This window comes from Anopheles funestus, chromosome 2RL, assembly GCF_943734845.2.
Source record: "Anopheles funestus chromosome 2RL, idAnoFuneDA-416_04, whole genome shotgun sequence".
In the NCBI taxonomy this organism is placed as follows: domain Eukaryota; kingdom Metazoa; phylum Arthropoda; class Insecta; order Diptera; family Culicidae; genus Anopheles; species Anopheles funestus.
Genome location: NC_064598.1, coordinates 21,326,090 through 21,346,414, shown reverse-complemented (window position 1 = coordinate 21,346,414; position 20,325 = coordinate 21,326,090). Strand labels below are relative to the sequence as shown.

Here is a 20,325-nt window from a genome sequence, read left to right as displayed (position 1 = left end):
GTATCACTCAGTAAAATTATAAATTCTCGTTTTTTGGATTATTTTTTTTTTAATGCGAAGTTCATAAGTTTCAACATGCATGTTAACAGCAGGTTCTCATTACTCAGCTACAGTTAGTTATACATGACGGACAGCATATGTTTCCAGTCTCTTTTGGATCGAGCACACCAACAGAAGATCAACCAATGATCTAATGCTCTAGCGCGGGAAATCTGGTCGAGATTGTCAGACACATTTCGCGGTTTTTGCAAATGTCCAAAGCACACACACGCACACACACACATACAATGTAAAAAGTAGTGCCCAAAGGGTGAGGTAGAGATTTCATACTTTTAACAACGTAGAATGCTTTGATCTGGACATCACTTTCCACCGTGCCGTTGTGCGCCATGTAGTAACCGGCGGTGTTTTCAAGCTACCATGGTTGGGTTGTGTACTTGGCAAAATGGCAAAGTGAGCCAAAAACCACTGGCTCACTGGCAGTGGAGCGAAGTCAAGCGAAAGGAAAGATGGTTCCGATGGAAAGTGAACGCAACTCGTAATCATGCAAACCATCCCGACGCGTGGTGTGTCGGCAGAGACTGGTTCATTTTCATCCTCAACAACAACAGCCGTGGTCTGGTTTTTGGTGCGGATTTCACGAGTTAGCAACCTCGTTAGGGTCCAACCCTAACAACTAACCTACCAACAAGCGTAAAAAATAACGTATCTCTAGCAGCAAGCGAGTTGGCACGTGATTTCCACGGAATAGGATTCCATATCAGAAAACAGGATGTGAATGGGGGAGCGAGGCAATCCAATCGTGCCATTGGTGTTGTTATCGCTTCGGTATGTAGGTGAAAACAGCCACACTGTCATAAAAATAATGGTAAGCTCTTCCAGTTTCCATGCGTTTCCATGACTGGATTTGACCGTTCGCGTTTACCGGCGGAACCGCCCCCGTAGTCACATGCGCCCCGGTCACACAAATTATTCAGTCGCTCCCCATTCTCCTGCTATGCCTACGGATAGAAGCAATCCAGCAGCACGTGATACTGCGTACGACAGCAGTAGCTGGGTAAGCCCCGCGGGATGTGTAGAATCTTTCGTCCAGGCCTAAACAACAGATCCATACTGTGGCACGGCATGGTGCCGACACAGACACACACCACCGGAAGCGACCGAGTTAACCGTTCGAGACAGCATTATGTAAGGCGGATACCGGCAACCGACTGTTGAAGTTGAAGTGGTGCGCCCCCCTTTGTGGCACTGGGTAATAATTTGCCGGCAGACACCGTTGGCTACTTACCAAGATGAACGTATGTAAAAAATGGCTCTTGATGCAGGCCGGGCTGAATGCGGTGTTGTCCGCCTCGAGGAAAACCACGCAGACGATATCGTTGCCGATGTGGCGCTTACGCTGTAGCTTCTGGGGGTCGTGCTTTTCGTACGGGAGCTGCGTGGATACGTGGAACATTATCTCTATCGAACGCCAATTTGTATAAACCGAGTAAAGTCCTGTACGGTGGTACGGATGGTAATAAGATAAGGGTGTATCACAGATTAATTAGTATTTATGGCGGGTTTTTTTTTGTATCTCGCTTGTTTGCTTGTTTGCCGTGTTTGCGATGAGCTTTCGTGTACGCAGCCATGCAGCAAATAGTGGGCTGCGTACTAAAAGTTGCTGCATGGGACATCATAAACCTACCTGTCAAATCGTGAACAGTGTCAAGGCCGCCTTTGTATTTATCAAAACCACGTAACCTAACTTTATCGCCTAGTAGCTGTAAAAACTCCTCAAATAACGGTGAATTTTCATTATTGTCTAAAATTTGTTCTTCCGTATATTGACCCTCCTTCACGTAGATCACGCCCACCTTCAGCTCAGATTTTATGAAAACCTGCAAAAGAAATATCGGACATGGGAAGCGGAGCGGAAGGGAAGGTGTGGAAGGTTGTGAACGTAAAATTAATGCCATGTTCTCGAAACGTTACAAAAGGAGTTTGGCGTTTTGGCAAATATTGGCAGTGCGCCAACGAAGACGGTTTCTTACCTGATCCAGTTTCAGAAGCTCTTCCGGTGTATCGGGCAACTGTCCCAGCGTCAGAGGTGGGTTCAGATTTACTTCCTTACCTAACGATCTAACTACTTCTTCCCTATTATACCTGGCAAATGGAATGAAAATCGGAAGAAAACAGAACAAGCTTTAATGCACGAGCTTTTTGGAGTGTAAGAAAAGGAGTTTTTAACATGAAATTTGAAAGGGTTTTGGTTGGTTTTGAATTGTCGTTTTTTATTTTATTTGACCATACCAAAACCAGTTCCATACATTGCAGGCACACAAATTATGTTGAGGGTGTGATCGCTGCTGGAGCTTTTGAATAAACTAACGTAGTCAAGCCAATATTGAAACAGTGAATAATTATGTGCTATGAGCAGATATAACTTTTATTAACGAACGTTGTCATTTCAACCCTTCGAGTTTAAATGGATGCTTTACTTGAATAGATTTAAACGCTTTAGGCTAAAATTTCCCTAAACAAGTTTAGCCGTTGATTGTTACTCGTTTGTGGAATATTTTTTGACGGTACTTGTAAGTTATCGATGACCGAATCATTGTTATCATTAATTTTATTGAATAAAAAAAATATTTAGAAAAATAGTAGTTTAATCAATTAACAATTTATTAAATTCTATTTTACTGAACGCTACAGAATAATAATAATTCCAGGAAAGTGTTGATTAACTCGTTTCATGAATTTTAAAAATTGATATCGCTCAATTTAAGTTTCAAATCATAGAACGATTTTCCGTTGCACCATTTGTCGGCCATTTATAATGCTTTGCCATTTTCCACTACTATAATATCAAATTCCCCTACTTACCTATCAGCAAAAACACAGGAGGCTGGTATCAGTCCATGTACGGTGTACGAGATAGCTCTAACTAGGATGCGGAACTGATCGCGCCCGTTAATCGTTTCCTGCTTGATCGACAGGATGACCGGGCCGAGATCTTCATCGTTGGTGAAGTAGTTCCAGTGCTCGGTACCGTAAAAGTACTTTTCGTACGTTTCCTGTTCGACCGAGGTCAGCTCGAAGCCCTGCTGCTGCTCCCACTGCTCCTCGATGGCGGTCTTTTTTCTACGGAAATGCTGACTGCTGTTAGCGCGTGGTAATACATGCCACAACATAATGAACGGATGGATGTGATGTACGTGCGATGATAGGTGTTGAGTCAGATGGCATGATGATTTGTTTTTTAGTTTCAGAATCGATTTGTGTTTGATAAATGCAATAGTTAAAAATATTACAAAAGCCATTGCAGCACAAAAATAATAACGCAACAAAACGAAATGCGAGACAAGCGTGAAACGAGAGATAGAGAGAAAAAGCAGAGAAAAGAAAGAAACATAATTTGAACACTACTCTAATGCTACAAAACTTTTAATGCTTTTTTGTTTTTTTGGTTCGGTTTTGCAAACATTCGTGCATTGCGTGCATAAAAAGCTTCTGATCGCGCGATGTGTGCCGTGTGTGATGAACCGATGGCCAACATGCGAATGTTAAATTGTCATGATGTGGTTTTTTGTTGTTGTTGTTGTTGATGAAAATGGATCCGACCTTTAGCTTCGGTTTGCTCACCTTGGCACATTGTCCGAATCTTCATCATCCTCGTACAGATCGCTGCAGTTGCGCTCTAGCTGCGGCTCGACCGTAATACCACGGGCGGCATCCTCGTGCTCCGACTCACTGTCGTCCCAAATGGTGTGCTGGTTCGGGAAGGCGATCTTCTGGCGGGAACATTCGATCCAGTAGCCCGGTGTCGGAATAAGATTGTGCGGATAGTCCTCACAGAATTCATCTAGCGGATGCAGGAGGAAAGTAAAACAGAATGGGGAAAAGGTTAGTTATTTTGTTTTTCCATCTACAATCCATCTTGTACGCGTTGCAACAGTCAAGGCAAGTGTCTTCCAGTATGGCAACGGTTGCGTGTCGTAGGTCGATTACGGCGCTTGGGATTATGAAGAATTTCACTAGCTCAGGTGAAGCCTATTAGTAATGGAAATAGCATAATATTTTAGTACCCAACCTTACCACAACACAAACAACCTTTCCGGCATGTGCCCTGCCACACCGGTCAGCGAAAACGGAAAGAGTAATTGTGAGCTTAACTGACTGGCACCGTAGACCACAGCGCGTGGTCGTGGAAACATTGTTCCGTAGTTGCACACCATCCATAACCCACAACACACATACACGAAGGAAACGAAAGTGAGCATTTTGCATGTTAATTCATCATAAAGCAACTCGTGCGTTAGAGTTTGAAGGAGGACGTTTAGCGTTCCTAACCAAAATGGTAGGCTCGGTTTCACGCGGACGAACGTGAATTTATGTTGATGTGAATTCCGTGGAGTGCCAAATAAAAAAAAAACACCCAGACCAACCCTACCCATCGATTCACTCGGCCTACTCCCACCAACAGCAAAATACGTAACGTAACGTAAAAGGATTGGGTTGAAAATTTATGGCAAGTGATTGTATGAAATTACCGCTTCAATTAAAGCTTGTAGAGAGTACGGTGCGGTAGGTCACTACCACCCTTCGGTACCGATCCCACTCAAGGGACGGACTCGTGACAAGTGTTAAGGCAAAAGGGATGTTTGCGAATGTTTATTCGCCCGGTTTGCATCGTCCTCGGAAGCGGCTTAAGCGCCAACAAACCCATGACAGGCATGGTCAGCAGAACTGAGAAATCCTCGTGTATTATTTTTTTTGTGCAACTTCCCAACCACACGCCCACGATGTAAAGTTTGCACAGCCTGAAGTGTAATCTAATAAATGGTGAACGCCGTCCGCCTGCCAAATAGCACATTTTCATGCGCGAATAATTTTCGCCGCGCTTTTCTCACGGAATCAACCGAGAATGTGCGGATATGTGCGTGTAACAAATGGAGGTGTAGTGTAGTGCAGGATCCGTTTTGAGACTTTTGGACCACCGGTCCCAGTAGCGAATTAGCGAACGGGCATTTTGAGCGGAACCCGGAACCCATCATCAATCTTTCCGTAAAATGGGTTTTGAAAATGTTACCCACGGCAAACGCCATTCCAGCACGGATGGATGGTATCACGGTTCTGCGGGCAATCGTTGGGCCACCGGAAGCGAAACTTGGACGTGAAATGAAAATCTAGCAATAGCTTAGCATAATTCGTCCGTCCCCGGTGTGTGGTAAATTGTGTCGGTAGAAGGATGATGGGAAAAATTCAATATCCAGATGGATGTACGGTAGGGGTGTGTGTGTGTGTGTGTGGCTTACGCGTATCGAAAGATTGACTGCAATTTTATTTGAATGAAATTTTTTTCTCCACCAAACGGAGACGAACACATCGGACGAGAAAGCAGAAAAACTAAGCTGCAATTCCGATGGAGGCGCCCAGTACCGGACGTGGATAATGATTACGGATGGATGGTGTATTGTGTCTGTCTAATGGCCGGGGGCCCGTTTATCAGCCGGTGGTTGACTGGTTGGCCACTTGCCTAGTGCACAAGCAGTGTGTAAGCGTTGCGTGGTTTTGAAAAATGTTAGCAAACAAACGAATGGCAATGCGGAAGCGGAAAATAGATTGTCTTCAATCAAGGCAAAATTTCGGGCATTTATTAGGTCATTCGGTTACGGGCAAAAAAAGTTGGTACTCTGTTAGAGATGAGATGAAAAGCGAGCAAGTAAACAAAATGTTAATTTAAAAGTTTTCTCTTTACTGGCGGTGAAAGATAAAAAACAACGTTGCGTAAACGTAAGCCAAAATAAAGCATTGGGCGCACGATGGAGGCGCATGGTGTTTTATGATTTCGAAGCACGTGGTTTGCAGTGGTTTTCTTTTTTAACTTTCTATAATTTAATTGCATTCGAAAATTGTATATATTTCGAATAGCAAAACTGAACGTTGCTTAACAAACTTTTGCATTCGGGCACGTTTAAAACCGGAGGGTAAAATTGTCATTAAACCCAACGCATGTAGCGAAAGCTAATGAAACCCTCGTCACGATCACGGGGTTTGCTGCTAACCTTCGTTAAGAGGCTGTCATCGAACTGATTATATCTCCTTTGGTGAAATTGTGAACGCTTAAAAAACCGAAACTCCGTAACGCTTTCGACAGTTGGGCTACGCTTGGTGCCTCCGGTATTAAAGGACGAAACGTAGCGAAACCGTTTCAATTGTGGAGAGGGTGTTAATTATTTTATTATCTTATCCCGCAAGCGTATTGAGACGGTTGTGCGGCGGAGGTTAAACAGTCTACCATACTCAGTGTACTAATAATATTAACTCTGAGTTGAATTGTTTGGAAGAAATGTGGAAAATGGTTTCGTTTATTGAAGGTTTGCACCATTGCAGTGGATTCATTTAAGAATTTAGTGACAGTAACGTTGTGTGTATGGTGTGAAAAAAGGCAGTAATTGACATGAGAAAAATCGCGTGTTATATGAAGGTACTACTACTTGTCGGTAGATATGCTGGTTGTCCCGCTAACTTGGCGTGAAAAAAGTAAACCAACAAAAAGCATTAGCATTAAGGCTATCATCGTTTTGTTAAGTATATTTTTCAACAGTCGTCACCGTTCTGGGTTTCGGAACGCTAACGAACCGAAACGGAAGGCAAACAACAATCACTGAAAGATGATGATGATGATGATGAGGATCACGATCACAACTTGTTTTGTTTTTTTTTTCTTCCACTATACAATCCACTTTGGATGGTGGCGGTGATGGAAATATAAAAAGCAAAAATCTTCAAATGGGCCGAAGCAAATCCTTACCCACACGGTCAAAGCTTGCATGACGCCTTTCCGGGGGATAAAGGACATGCTTGAAGTACGCTACTGTTCTGTATGTGTCCATGTGGTCCATCCTATGGTTCGAGGTGCCGGAAAGGTGCAGAAATCGTTTACGTTCCATATAAAGCGCACAGTGAATGGTAACAGAAGAAAAAAAAGCAACAACCATCATCAGTCTGGGGGAACATTCGTCGCAAATCGTTCCGTCGCCACGAGTCACGACCTCGCACTCGAGTGGCTCGTTTCATAATCCGGTAAAGTAAATTTTCCAACCTCACACCAAAGGTATCGTGACTGAAATCATTCGTTCGCATCCCCTTCTACTGGGTCTGTTGATGGATAAGATGGACTCGTTTATGGACCGTCTTAGTTGACGGTCTTTTAGTTGAAGTTGTTTTTGGTTGTTTTTTGGGCTAGTCGAAAGAGAAACTGGTTCGAAACGATGATCCTCAACTAAAGCCAAAATAATATACTAAAATTTGAGCCGTTTCGCTTTGGCTAGAAGTTTGGTCACAGCGTTCAGCGAGCGAGTGTTTGTGAATGATGCTTCAATACCGGGAGGGGCTAGATGGACAAGCGTGAAAGCTGTTGACCTGTAGTAAATTTTTATTCGCCCATATTGTGCCAGATATAAGAAGAGCTCGACTTGTGTGTGTGTGTGAGAGAGAATTTAGGAGGTATCTTCTATGTACTCGGTATTCATGATACTTATTTTGCCAATAGTTATGTTGTAGATATATTGTTTTGTAAGACAATAAAGGTCCTTCGAGGATCTTAAAAGTATATCCCTAATGGGCTTGTATGATTTAAATTTGCTATCCTTATTCATATTGTTATGACTGTTCATATCGGAAGTATGAATTGTAGAATAAATACTTTAATAGATAATAAATTATTGTCTCCGTAGTGGAAGATATTAAGCTTTAAACTAAAGTCCTTCCTTAAAGCTGAATTACATTATGAATGCTTTTCAAATTCCAAAATTTGTGTACTGATAAGAGTGTGCTTATCTTGTGTATTTTATTTTTGTGTGTCTATAGTTAATTAAATTACAGACAATAATTCAACTAAGATTGTTCATATTTACTCTCCATCAATGTAGATAAAAAAAAGTTACAATATATGCTTCAACTTTACCTGTGCTCCGAACGTATTATGTTTATACATCTCATCTAACAAAAAAAAAACACAAATCCTCCGAAAGGTACACAACACTTGCGTTGACTTGGGTAAAGTTTCCCCCTTCGAGTAGTTGCATAGTTCTCGAGTCGACAAACAGCAACTCCAGTACCATCTTCAATGGGCAGTTATTGATTTTGTGCTTGTTTCAGAAACATCCATCCGGATTTCGAGTGGATGCAAAGCAAACCGAACGAAGATAATGACCATTAAGTAAAAGGGACGGAAAGAAGTTTTTTTCCAGCTTTGGAAGTGGCGTTTTTGTTTGATGTGTAACGAATGTGTAGCAATGTTTCCCTTTTTGGAGAAGTTTTAGCCTTAAAAAGGATGATTCGGTACACAAGCGAACGTTGAAAGGCGCGATTTATATCGTTTAGCTGTGTGTGTGTGTGAGTGGAAGGAGCTTTTGTTCGGCCGCTGTTAAGAGTGTCGACCCATGTCCAAGCCGTAAACTTATCCAAACTATGAACGCGCCCGCAAGGATATCTAGGAGGTATTGGAAGGCGGTGGAAGGATGTTAGGAAAAGACCACTTTTATCCTTCCGTGCTTTTGTCTCTATCTGCGGAAGGATATCATTGATCACTGGCGAGAACGCTGAAGGGTCCCCGAATAAAAAAAAACACAGAAGTACAAAAGAACGAAGAACGACCTTTTTGCTAGAAATCCTAGCAAATGGTACGGGATAGGCAGGCCCGGTGTTTGGTCGTTCCCAGTAATTAACTCATCAATTATTAACGCGCACAACAACAACAGCACACACACCCACATAAAAAGAAGCAGGACACAAATTGGATAAGGCGAGAAGAAAATGGGGCCACTCAAGCAGGGAAAGTCGACGGCAATGGCGGGAATTGGAATGAAATGGATGAAAGGACAGACTACCATAAACCCTTGTCTGGTGGAGTGTTTTCCCCTACCCATTTGCTACGTGTGGGCTACACACGGACTGTGTGCCGATTGCCTATTGCCTATCCTATCCTATAGATCCCATTACGATGGTGTGAATGAATCGTTCGGTTCGCGCTCGTGGAGCGATATAATGGAGCCAGCAACGGATGAACGATTGCGAAGTTGCGGAAAATGATCGAGTTTAGCCGTAATGAAAATTGACGAATGGATGATTGATGGGCCAGCGTATTGTTTTTGGCGGTGTGTCCTTCTCGCTCTAGCTTGGCACAGAAACAGTAAACCCATCCAATGTGTACCGTGCATCTTAACGTTGCTTCGGTACGAGTGGCACGGTACACGGTACCCTTTTACCCATTACCGTCACTCCGTTCGGAATCACAAACCGTGTAGTTCGGTTGTCTTGCTTAACAGACAAGGATGTTTAGCTCACAACCGGGCCCCAAACCTTCCTTCGTAGGTGGATTGATCGAGTTTTCATGCCTAGAGACGTAATTTCGTTATCAAAGAATAACACAGTTACGGTAGCATATGGTCCCGAGACGATGGTACGAAGGATCGAAGCGTCGTACATCGCCTGTACGACCGGGTTGGGACCGGCCAGCTCGGATATCCTTTACATAATGAACCTCCGGCAAATTGATTTTTCTATAATGACGGCCTTGTCATGAGGCTTTGCTCGCAGAAGGAACCAACACACATTCGAAAGCATTAAGATTTATCGTCGGCTGGAGCGTGCTTATCGAGACGCACAGGGGACGTTTCAAGCTGACTAGCTTGAGCATCGTCGAAAGATAAACGAATTAGACGAAAAGGCTTATGAATTAGTTAGTCCCATGTGTGATTTCAATTAGTATGATTTTTGCCGCAGCATTCGGTTTGTTGTCGGAGCGGCAGCGTTACATATGATTGAGCGGAAAGCGTTACGTGCGTTACACATCTTAGCGATGGCAATAAAGGGCGTGGAAGTCACTTATCGGGCGAAGAAACTATTCAATGTGAGTGTTTTAAGATGTGCAATGGTTTTGTATATGAATTGATTCTACAGTACGTAACATAAATATACTCTGTTGATATGTAAATCTTCTCTCTCTTGTTGGCTTTAACGACCTCTAAGGTCACGTCGGCCATTTCTGGCTTACTAGATTTTTTTTTAAAACGCAAAGTAAATTGAGTAAACAATGACTTATACTGAAATACTAAATAATTACCGATGGAGACGCCTAGTACTTTTGAAAAATGTTTTTTTGCTTAATTGGAACGGTCGATTTTAGACTTATTATTACCGCGGGACGGATGGGATTTGAGCTCCGGTCCTGTCGTGTGGATCGGCGCCGTTTATCACATGCACCAACGAGTCGCCCCCGTATGTAAATGTTAAGTATGAATACAATATCGAGAAAGGAATTTCGCTGTAATGTAAATTACTTTAAATGCATCCAAAACCTAGAATTAAAATGCAATCAATGGATAAAAATATGTCGTGATGCAGGATATGATGTAGAATTTTTATTTATCTCGACAATTTTTTTCCTATTGTTAAAACAATATTGTCACCTTATTGCGTTTTACGCACTGTATGTTACATAAAACGCGTAAAAAGTTGTTTTATAAAAATGTGTAAAATATATTCGTTTCTTAATAATGACTGTATCAATAAACAGATCGGTACAAAATATAATCCACCATTTGTAAGAAACTCTCTAACCACCGAAAGTTCGTTGCATGATATGAACGCAACGCAACACACCACACGAGCTATAACGGCAAAATTACACAGCCTAAGATTTTAGGCTTCTTTACGAGGCAACCTTTTGCAGATGAGTCCCTTTTTCCCTCCGCCCCAGGCGGGCGGACTCGCGATGAACACGCGATGAAGCAGCGGTAGCGCCCGCCACACACAAACGGGTGAAAACGCACAGCAAGTCTTGAGCAAGCATAAACATCGCTGGCAGCAAAACATGCTTAATCTCTTCCCGGTAGCCAACACGCGCAACGAACGTCGTACCGATCGTAAACTGCATAAATTTATGTCATGACCCTGTGCTGCCACACTCTTCCCCAAAAAGCAATGGAGGGAATGGAAGCCAACGTTACTCTACTGCCCAAGACTGCATGACCTCAGGGAGGTTGGGAGGTTTGAACAAAATGCATGTCTCGCCCCGTACGCGTTACCCATCGGGGCTGGCCACAACTGGCCACGGTGTCACGCTGTAACAATGAATGTGTACGGTTGGTTGCGTGAGAATTAGAAATGTTGCTTCATAAACTTTCCGAATCCGGTAGTTCATTCCGAAGAAGTGTGTTCGCCGTTGGCTTTTTGGGCATTTCTTTGCCTTAAACTTGTAGCTTACAGCCTGAAGCTAACGTTTTGCTGCTCTGCTGGAAACAGTATGAGACCATATTATGCTGTGATTTGTTAATTGCTTAAGTTGAGTTGAAACATTTTAATGGCTTTTCAATTAGCCCGGAACGAGAATAAACTTTGGCTGATTTGGGCAAAAAATGACCAGTCGTAATTTAAAAAAAGGGCAAAAAAAAAACAAACTATTCTTTTTACGATGTTGTTCCTACATTAAAATGACCCATTTCATGGAAAACAAATAGAAAAAAAGGGAAAACAATTTTTTCATGCCAAACTTACAGCAAGGTCAAAAAGTTGCTACACTTTGAAGGTTCATTTTATGGTCTCGCACCCTCTAGAACGTTTCATCATTATAATGAAAATATCATTACCATCAAAGCGTAATTAAAACCAATAATTAAAAAAGCGTCTTCTGCATGCAAAAATTTTTAATAGCTTTCTGTATGATTAAAATTCATCTTAGTGTTTTGCAGCGCGGCTGCAGCAAAAAAAAACGAAGGAATAAAATGAACGAAGGGCTAACACTTTCCTTCCACTATCTGCCACTTTGCAGCCCAGATTTAACTTTATCAATGCAGGCAACGAAACCAGCTGGTACGATAATCCCTGGTTACCCGTGGTTAGCCTGGTTACTCATGCGGAGAGGTCGGTTTTTTTTGTACGGTGCAGTTAATTTAGCATTTTCTCGCCACTCATTTCCGGGCGGTTCAAGTGACAATATTTAATCCAACACTAATCCTATCCTTCCAACTGACCTTCATCGTTCTTCGCTTTCACCTGATTATGCTTGTTTAGTCATTTCCTTAGCTTTCGTGCTTAATTCTTTCTTCCCACAAAAGTTTAGGTGCTGAAAAAAAACCATGGTTTTTTTTATTTTTTTACCTGATAACAAATTACAACCGGGAATGGATGGGGATGCGCTTCATTTAATATAGCACCCCAACAAAAAAAAAAGGTTAAAAACATCTTTCACAAGGGGTTTATTTTGGCTTGATTTGTGGGTGGTTTTTTCCAATCCAATTAATATGTAGATGAATACAATTTAAAAAAGTGTCAATTAAACAGAAACGCTTTAATTTAGTATAGGCAAAAAAAGCTCCAACAAAACTAATCAAACAGTTTAACAACTAGATTACACAGCAAACGAACATCTCACACAGGTACGGTGATCATGTTAAGCTCGTTTAAATAGGAAACACGATGCAAATGCGCATAAACAGCAACTACATGACGGTATAAAGCGGAGATTTCCACCACTTCCGTAGCCATTATTTGCCCGATGAACCGTTTTCCATTTATCGCTTTCGCTACCGGCCATTTTCCGGTGTGTTGTAACGGTTGGTGCCCACAGCTACCATCCCCCTCTACCCAACGGCCATCTTACTAGCACCGTTTTGAGCCGTTTGGGGGGAGGCGCGCGTTGATGATGGTTGCGCTTTCTTCGGTAGGATAAATTTACATATCAAATTTAAACAAGCGCCTGAAATTGCGGTTGATTGCGGTAGTCTGTGTGTGTGTGTTTGTGCTGGGCAGCATTTTGGGGCCGTACCATATTAGAAGGCACCAAGGAAAACCATCTTCGAACCCAAACGGCACACCCTTTAAGCGAACAGGTAAGGGTAGCGAAAAAAATAAACGAAATAGCGGCTTGCCCAACCGGAAATGGGTTAAATGGGTAAAGTTCCGGTATTTATTTTTACCTGTGGCCCCGTGCTGCGCATTTTGTAGTCTGCATCTACGGAAAATAGTAGTTGAACATGAGTATCGTTTTTTTTGTTTTGGGTTCTAATAATAGTGCAAGCAAAATATTACACTATTAATTTGTTAAAACAAATGTAAGAAACTAGACGAGAATTACTATGGCGATGAAAAGTTAAACTTACAACGCAACAGGGAAGGGTTTCATGTAAGAGTATTAAAATGGAACTGGAATGTGCTGATGGAGATAGGATTTTTTTTCACAAATACTAACGAAAAATTTCAAACGGTTGAAAAGCTTTCAGTATGTTAGCTGAGAAAGTTTTGTACATTATCATTTCTTTCCTTTGAACGAGATCCAGAAGAAGCAGACATTTTTTTCCAAATTCAACTCCGCACATTTGAGTTATATTTAATTCCAGCCATAGCTTGAACTTAGCAAGTTAAAGGCAAAAACCCCTGGTTGGAATAGAGGACTTCCAAAAATAAGTTTCAAGAGTTCAAAGAATTTCTCAATTTCTTATAAGTAGAAGTAAAATACTTAGAAGTAGAATCGTTCTACCATTCTCGAGCTTTTGCAAGATAAAATCAATTCTTGACTATCTCAGCTCACATGAATCCAAAAGCTTTCCGACATGAATTACGTTTCGTACATTTCACTTCATCTTGAAAAGTACTGTGATATCTTGAAAACTCATGTATGTTTACTGTAGTGGATTAAGAAAAAGTTATGCTCACAAAGCGAAAATTGGATTTCAAAAAGTTACCGAAACAAGAATCCGTTGATGTAATTGGTATTACTCATAATTAGCTCAAATCTAATAGAACTGCGGAACAAACTCAGTATTGAGTTTCCCTGGCAAATGACTCTTATACCCACGATGCGTAACGTGGTTGTGAATTTTTCATTAAACTGTATGTATTTCGCATTACAGTACTATCATTTGTATGGTGTGCTGTAATCAAAACACCTCTTTACCTTACCATACGGTCGCTCCGTAAATATTAAACAGCAAATAGTAATCCTTCTCACAACGGTGAAAGCAAACCAACGCAGCAGATGAAGATTATTCATTCTCGTTTACCTTCACATAGAAAAACACACACAAAATGTACGTTTGTGTTGTTGGTGGCCAATGTAGGGAAAACCTTGCTTCCGTCGCAAGCGTTTCCTTTTTGGGGGTGGGTAAAGATTGCTTCCATTCCTTGATGTTTCTAAGCGTGCTATCCCGTAAGCCCAAGACCCACCTTACAACCGGTGTAGACAAATAAAGTTTAATAGCAAAGATATGTATAATCCAACGGTGCGAATTAATTATAATGCGGTGCTGTACCAGCGTGTGAACACTGGCACCATGGATTGGAACGAGATTTCATCTAGCGGTCGCAGCACGGCACGGTGTGTAACAGCTGTGTAACGGCCAAGAAGGTGCCAAGAAGACATTACGTGTCGGAATGTGGTTTTCATACTCAGCGCGACTTCCATGGTAACGCCATTTTTCACCACATCCAACGGACTGTGTATCAGTAATCAGCAGTGCGAGATCTTTGTCGGTTGGTTTAAGCGGCCATGGTCGCTGCTGCGTACCAGCGCCGTTGGGTTCTAACCACCGTCAAAATGGGTTGGTCGGTTGGTTCGTGATGTACCCACCGTGATGCCCTGATGATGATGCGAATTGTGGTGGGGGGGATGGTAATGGAATTTACTGACAACCATCTAAGTCACTACGGGTGGGGCTTCTGTGGTGTGTTGTCACATGGTACAGACACCGTTCTGGTTGCGCCAGTCTATATGTAGTGCGTGTCCGTCGATAAAAAACAATCTGTAAGCGAGCTAGCAATTTTATCCAAAAACGCTCCAGGATGCACCGTGTAATGTACTATGTCAAAACATTGTTTAAGGTATGGTAGTGATTTAGTGCAAGTTTTCCAAAAGCTGATAAAAGGCACGTATGATAGAAAATGAGAGAGAGAAAGAAAAATCGAAACTTAAAATCACAACAGGTTTTACGTGATAAAATTTACTCAGCAAGCTTGAAATTCATAGCCTTGCCACGTAATAGTTTCGTTAGACGGTAAGTAATTTCGCTACAGGTACCTGTTGCCCCAGCACATTTTATATACTCCACCCCAGTGAGCAAAGGAACACAATTTTGTAGCAAGCTATCAAACAGCAACGAGTGAAAATTCACATCGCAAAGACGCCCAGTTGAGATTAACGAGCTTTAGCGAAACGATGGCCCAAAAGCGATGTTGATTAGTGGTACCGTCCGCGGCATGCTAAACCGTTGTAATGGCGCCACACGGCGATCGATGGGATTATCAAAAGCAGCACATTTTGGTAGGATATTAAAATTGATTTGCCAATGTCTGACGGTGTACCAAGCCGGGACGGGGATTTGTTTGTTTCTATGCACTGTTTCTATGTCTTGTTGGTGGTGGTGCAGATGGCCGAAAATTACCCCATTTCCGTATTGCATGTTTGTGGGTAATACTTTCCACAAACGTCCTGTAGATAGATGGATTGTTTTTTGTGTGTGTGTTTGCACCATCTCGACGCCATGGTTCATACGTTTTTTTTGCTAATGTGCACCACACACACGAGTGTGGGATGTGGGAAAGAGCACGGTACAGACACGTAAGCAAATATGTAGCATATTGTGGTGCAGTTTTGGTAAGAGAGCATTTACGTAGTTAATGGTTTATGATTTGGATGAAGTTTGTTTGTTTCATTTCGTGTCTTGAACTTATGTACGAGCTAGGAAATAAATATCAAACTACTTGCTGCACGCCATTGCTGGATAATCAACAGTTTGTTTGCTGTGCTTCCGGTGCCAAATATTATCCCGTGGCTCGTGTTGGCATGCGGGAAATATGCTGCATGGTGTAAGGCGTATTTTAAAATGAGCTAGAACTGAAACTTTTTCTGACTCATCCTTTATTTTCAATTTAAAATATTGTGACTTTTTGACTTATATATGGTTTGGTCCACTCAATAAATTGTACCAGAAAATGTGCATAAAATAAAAAAAATGTTACAATTTTCTGGCAGATATTTTTTACATCGTATTGTTCAAATAAATGATGTAATTTGGCTTGTTACATTGTGCAAACACGTGAACGATACAGCTGTTTGTTCAGCACGACACGACATCACAGCTTGATCAAGTCAATATCGATTTGCTTACCTACTTTGTCTGTTAGCATATTCGCAACTACCGTCCATTTTCCTTCCAAACGTAAGCATTGCACAATGCTGAGATCCATTCACATTGTCCTTTTGCACAAACTTTGTTCAACTAAGCAAAAAAAAAGCGAAAGAATTTAAATGATCTTTAAGACTCACACTAAATGGGCATGCACAAGGACAAAATCAGAAGCATCTGGTAACGATGCAGTCGTTCCGTATTTTTGGCCAGTTTCCGGTTTTTACGTTCGATTTTAACGACACCCGAACGATCGATCGAGTGCTCGCTTCCGTGCGCATTCGATTACTGGCGCGCGGCACGAAGAAGCGAACACGAGTTACTTAACGAACAACCAATTACCCGCCCGTGCTACGAAGGGATACCGAGGGACCTACTGGGACATACTGGGGCTGGAAGCAATTTCACTAATTACGAAAAGCGTCACCCAATGTTCCATACCCTTGGTACCGGATTTTGTTTGTGGGCGTATGCGGGGTTTGCGCATGCAAAGCACTAAACAATGAAGCTGAGAGAGAGAGTGAGAGTACCGAGAGAAAAAAAAAGAATCGACTTGCATAAGCAGGGTGATACAAAGGCAGTCCCGAAAAAGCCCCTTCCTTCGCTGGGCTTAATTTCCTGGCCATGGCAGAGACGAACAACGAATGACCAGTCTTAAATGAACGAAATGAGCTTTCGTGCCAGGGCATGGATGGCAAAAGGTTAGATAGCTGCCCTGCCATGAAATGAGCCTAGTGAGGCCGGGTTCGGGAAAAAGCTGAAAGTTGAAGTGAAAAGTTTATTATCACTAATACCGCTTTTATACACCCTTTCCCAACGAACCAGCGGCACAAGGGTATTTGGATGTGAAAGCGACGTGGTGTCCACCATTCGAAATCTCACAACACAAAGCCCTTTCGCACAACCTTCAGCAAAGCGTGCTGTACGGAGAGAAAGTAAATAAAAGGACGGGGATTTAATTCTATTTGCCCAAAACATCCGGTCGTTAGTCGAACGAGTCCTTGTTGCTGTGTTGGCCATCGTTGCCCTTTTCCCCCGTTTGTAGCTATACGGGCTACTTTTCTCGTTTTTTGTCCAGTACATCCCACTGATTTCCACGGACACACCCCTTGTCCGGGAGGAGGGAAAAGTCATCAATGAGAAAATCTTTTGAAATCGCACTTATTATTACGGTCACGCTCGTTTGTTGCACTTTTGTTGCCGGCATACGTCTCACTACCGTGCGACCCACCAAGTGATTCGACAATTCGTATCCGTGTGCGAAAACCACGAACTTGTAAAGGGTAGGCCAGAAGGTGGTCAGAGGGTGTGATTTTTAATTGGCGAAAATAATCGGCTTTTTGCTGGTGTTATCCTTCATTACGGTTCCGGGCATCGGAGGCGTTTGGTGACGTACTGCGTTGAAGCCGGCTGTGCGCAATAAATGATGACAGATTGGTGCGGCATATTTACGATCCTGACCTCAACAGTCAGGCGCGTACGGAAAAACAAAAAAACACATATAAACGCACACACAAACACAGTGAGAAAACGACCACCAAGAGAGACAACATCGATGTCACTTCCCAACAGCACAGAGCAACACAAAAACAAAAAAAAAAAAACAGAGGAAGAAGGTCCTGGATGGGGATGGGTTGGAAGAGTAACGATCAACTGCACACCAAAATGGTGTGACGGAGGCAAAGAACAAAGGGCATTCGGGATATATTCGTTTGTCGTGTGGTGGTCATTTGGCGTCAATGGAACGGGATCGGCAAGTCGTTTGTAGACTTTGTTGATGGGCGATGTGTCATTGTGGACATCGCACCAAAAAGGGAAGGGGGTGCTCAGTATTTTCCAAGCAACAGGGCACACTCGGGCGAACAAATGCGAAACCATCGCCAAAAAGGCCGTTCAGTAAAGTCCTTGTAATGAGTGATATTTAAGGCGGCAAAATTAATGACCTCTCACGCCACATCTCGATTGGCGAACGATGGGATCTGTTAGTTGTTTGTGCCGTGGTTTATTGGGGGATGGTGTTGCTTGAATTGGTTCGACATGGTCGGGGTAAATTAAATCCGAGCTTTCAGAGAATGTTTTTTTATGCGCTATTGTGAAATGTGACTGTTGGATTCGATTTCATGGAAAGTCATTACTCTTTTGTTACGCAGCTCGCACTTGGAGTGATACGATCGAAGGACATTATTGTTTCGCTAAATCCTTTAGTATGCAATGAAAAATAGTGTCTTTTGTAAGTACATTGGTGGGTGATTTATTAATTATAAACTGAAGAACATATAAAATCTTACTATTCAATAATGTGAACGACGTTTATCAAAACTCATGAATAAAATGAAACTCATGAACAAAACTCATGAATGGATAAAAGGTGAATTTGCTTTTTTGTTACAAGAAATTGTCAGATGAGTTAAAATTTCAATATTAAAATTAAAAGTTAAATTTTCAATGTAGTACAAGCTCTCTCGACAAACACACTGATAGCTTTGAAAATGTGTGAATTAAGAAATATTTTAACAGAATCAATATCAACTTGCAAATGCTCCAAAAAGTATGAAGAATTCCAGAGCTTATTCGATGTATTCGAGTTTAAATCGAACAGAATCTAGAAATGTTATAAAAAAAACTTTGATTTGCAAAGAATTCTGAAATATTTGTGTGAAATAGAGTAATTTGTATTTTGTTGACAATTGAAACCTTCTCTGATCTGGCGAGGGAAGTATTCTATTGGATTGTAGTAATAAAGAAAAATATATTAAAATCACTTTGTCTTTATATTGTTCCGAAAATTCTTTTTTCACACCCTACATAATCGTTTTCTATGCTTCTGTATAACTATCTTCGGCTTTTTTTTGCTGCTATATCCAACTGAACGGTTCATCAGCAGACGAATAAAAGTTGATTAAGTGTAATTGAAATTATGCTTCTCTTGCCAGATTTTAGTACGCGTTGCTTGTTCTCAGACGTTTTTATTTTCTTGTTTTTTTTTGTTGTTGCAGTTTGTTATATGATTGTCACTCTGCAATTGGCCCCGAAGCGCACTCATCCGTACAGGAACAGCATTTCGGAACAGATGCATTTCGTTTCGTTTCGTTGAATTTCCCCGACCCAGCTCACTGTAAGATATAACACCAAGCAAATTGTCGTCCAGGAGTACAGTACGAGCTTGCTGTTCTACTTACAGCCAACCGGATACGGGGGGGAGGCGGTTGTTTCCAGCTCTGTTGCCGTTACACATCACTACTTTTGCAGCTGGTTCTACACTGGAGGCACTTTCATCGCACGAAACGAATCACTTGCACTTGGGGTTGTGATAGGGGTTGGGTTCCGTTTGCTTGAAGAATGCAATTTTGTGGTATGACCTCGGCTATATTCTTCCCATTGCTCAACGTTCACCATTCTCTCGTAGCTATATAACACTTTTATACGATTGCATCATTAAAGGATAGAAAAAGAAAAACGAAGAACAATTTTCATTCAAGTGTTTTGTTTCGACAAAATTAATCCCTCCATGAAAGTGGTACAGCAAAATGCAAAGTGGGAAGGAAACGAAACACAAGCGACTAAACTCTAGTACGGATATCAGAATGTGGCATTACCTTACAACCATCTCCACTACGTGTCAATGATTTGCATTTGGAAAGAGACCCAAACCACCCGAGCGGTTGTCGTGTCGCCATCAAAACTCCCCATTGCAACCCGGAGGCAATAAAATGAGCAAAACTTTTCCCCGGATGATCTCGTTCACATGCCCACATAACCAAAAAAAGGAAAAAAAAAGATACCACCGGTCATCAATCCGTTCATCCTTTTCTCCATCAGTTCCGTAACAGAAACGCCGTAAGGATGAAACTTTGTCACCGAGGTTTACAGGACTCAATGTTTCCTCAAACAAGCTACGGTACGGTACAGATTTTGATCCCATATGCGGTTTTTCCAGCACAGTCCAACAGGTAGTGAGAATGAGGATTTGATGAACTGTGTGCGTTGAGGACGAAACTTTACCCATTGGAAAGATGTGACGCACCGGGGACCTCTTTAAGCTTAACTTTCGCATATGCAAACTAAGGAAAAGAGAGAGAGTCAGAAAAGAGAGAGATAGTAGTAGAAGAGGTCAAAATGGACTATTAAGAAACAAAAAACCCAAAAAAGTTTCCCT

General features: G+C 41.9%; 1 protein-coding gene across 14 annotated transcripts in view; it reads right to left on the bottom strand.

Annotated features, from left to right (window-relative positions):
• Positions 1-20,325, bottom strand: part of LOC125761329 (uncharacterized) — a 181,460-nt gene that overhangs the window by 16,094 nt on the left and 145,041 nt on the right. For 8 of the 14 annotated variants that reach the window (XM_049422339.1, XM_049422336.1, XM_049422344.1 and 5 more), the window contains 5 exons: positions 3,625-3,844; positions 2,866-3,141; positions 2,034-2,145; positions 1,688-1,880; positions 1,289-1,497 (listed from right to left, as the gene is read on the bottom strand). In XM_049422339.1, coding sequence (XP_049278296.1) covers positions 1,289-1,497; positions 1,688-1,880; positions 2,034-2,145; positions 2,866-3,141; positions 3,625-3,844 — 1,010 coding nt within the window. The remainder of the gene's footprint in view (positions 1-1,288; positions 1,498-1,687; positions 1,881-2,033; positions 2,146-2,865; positions 3,142-3,624; positions 3,845-20,325) is intronic. The other 6 variants (XM_049422346.1, XM_049422345.1, XM_049422337.1 and 3 more) reach the window with 2 other exon arrangements.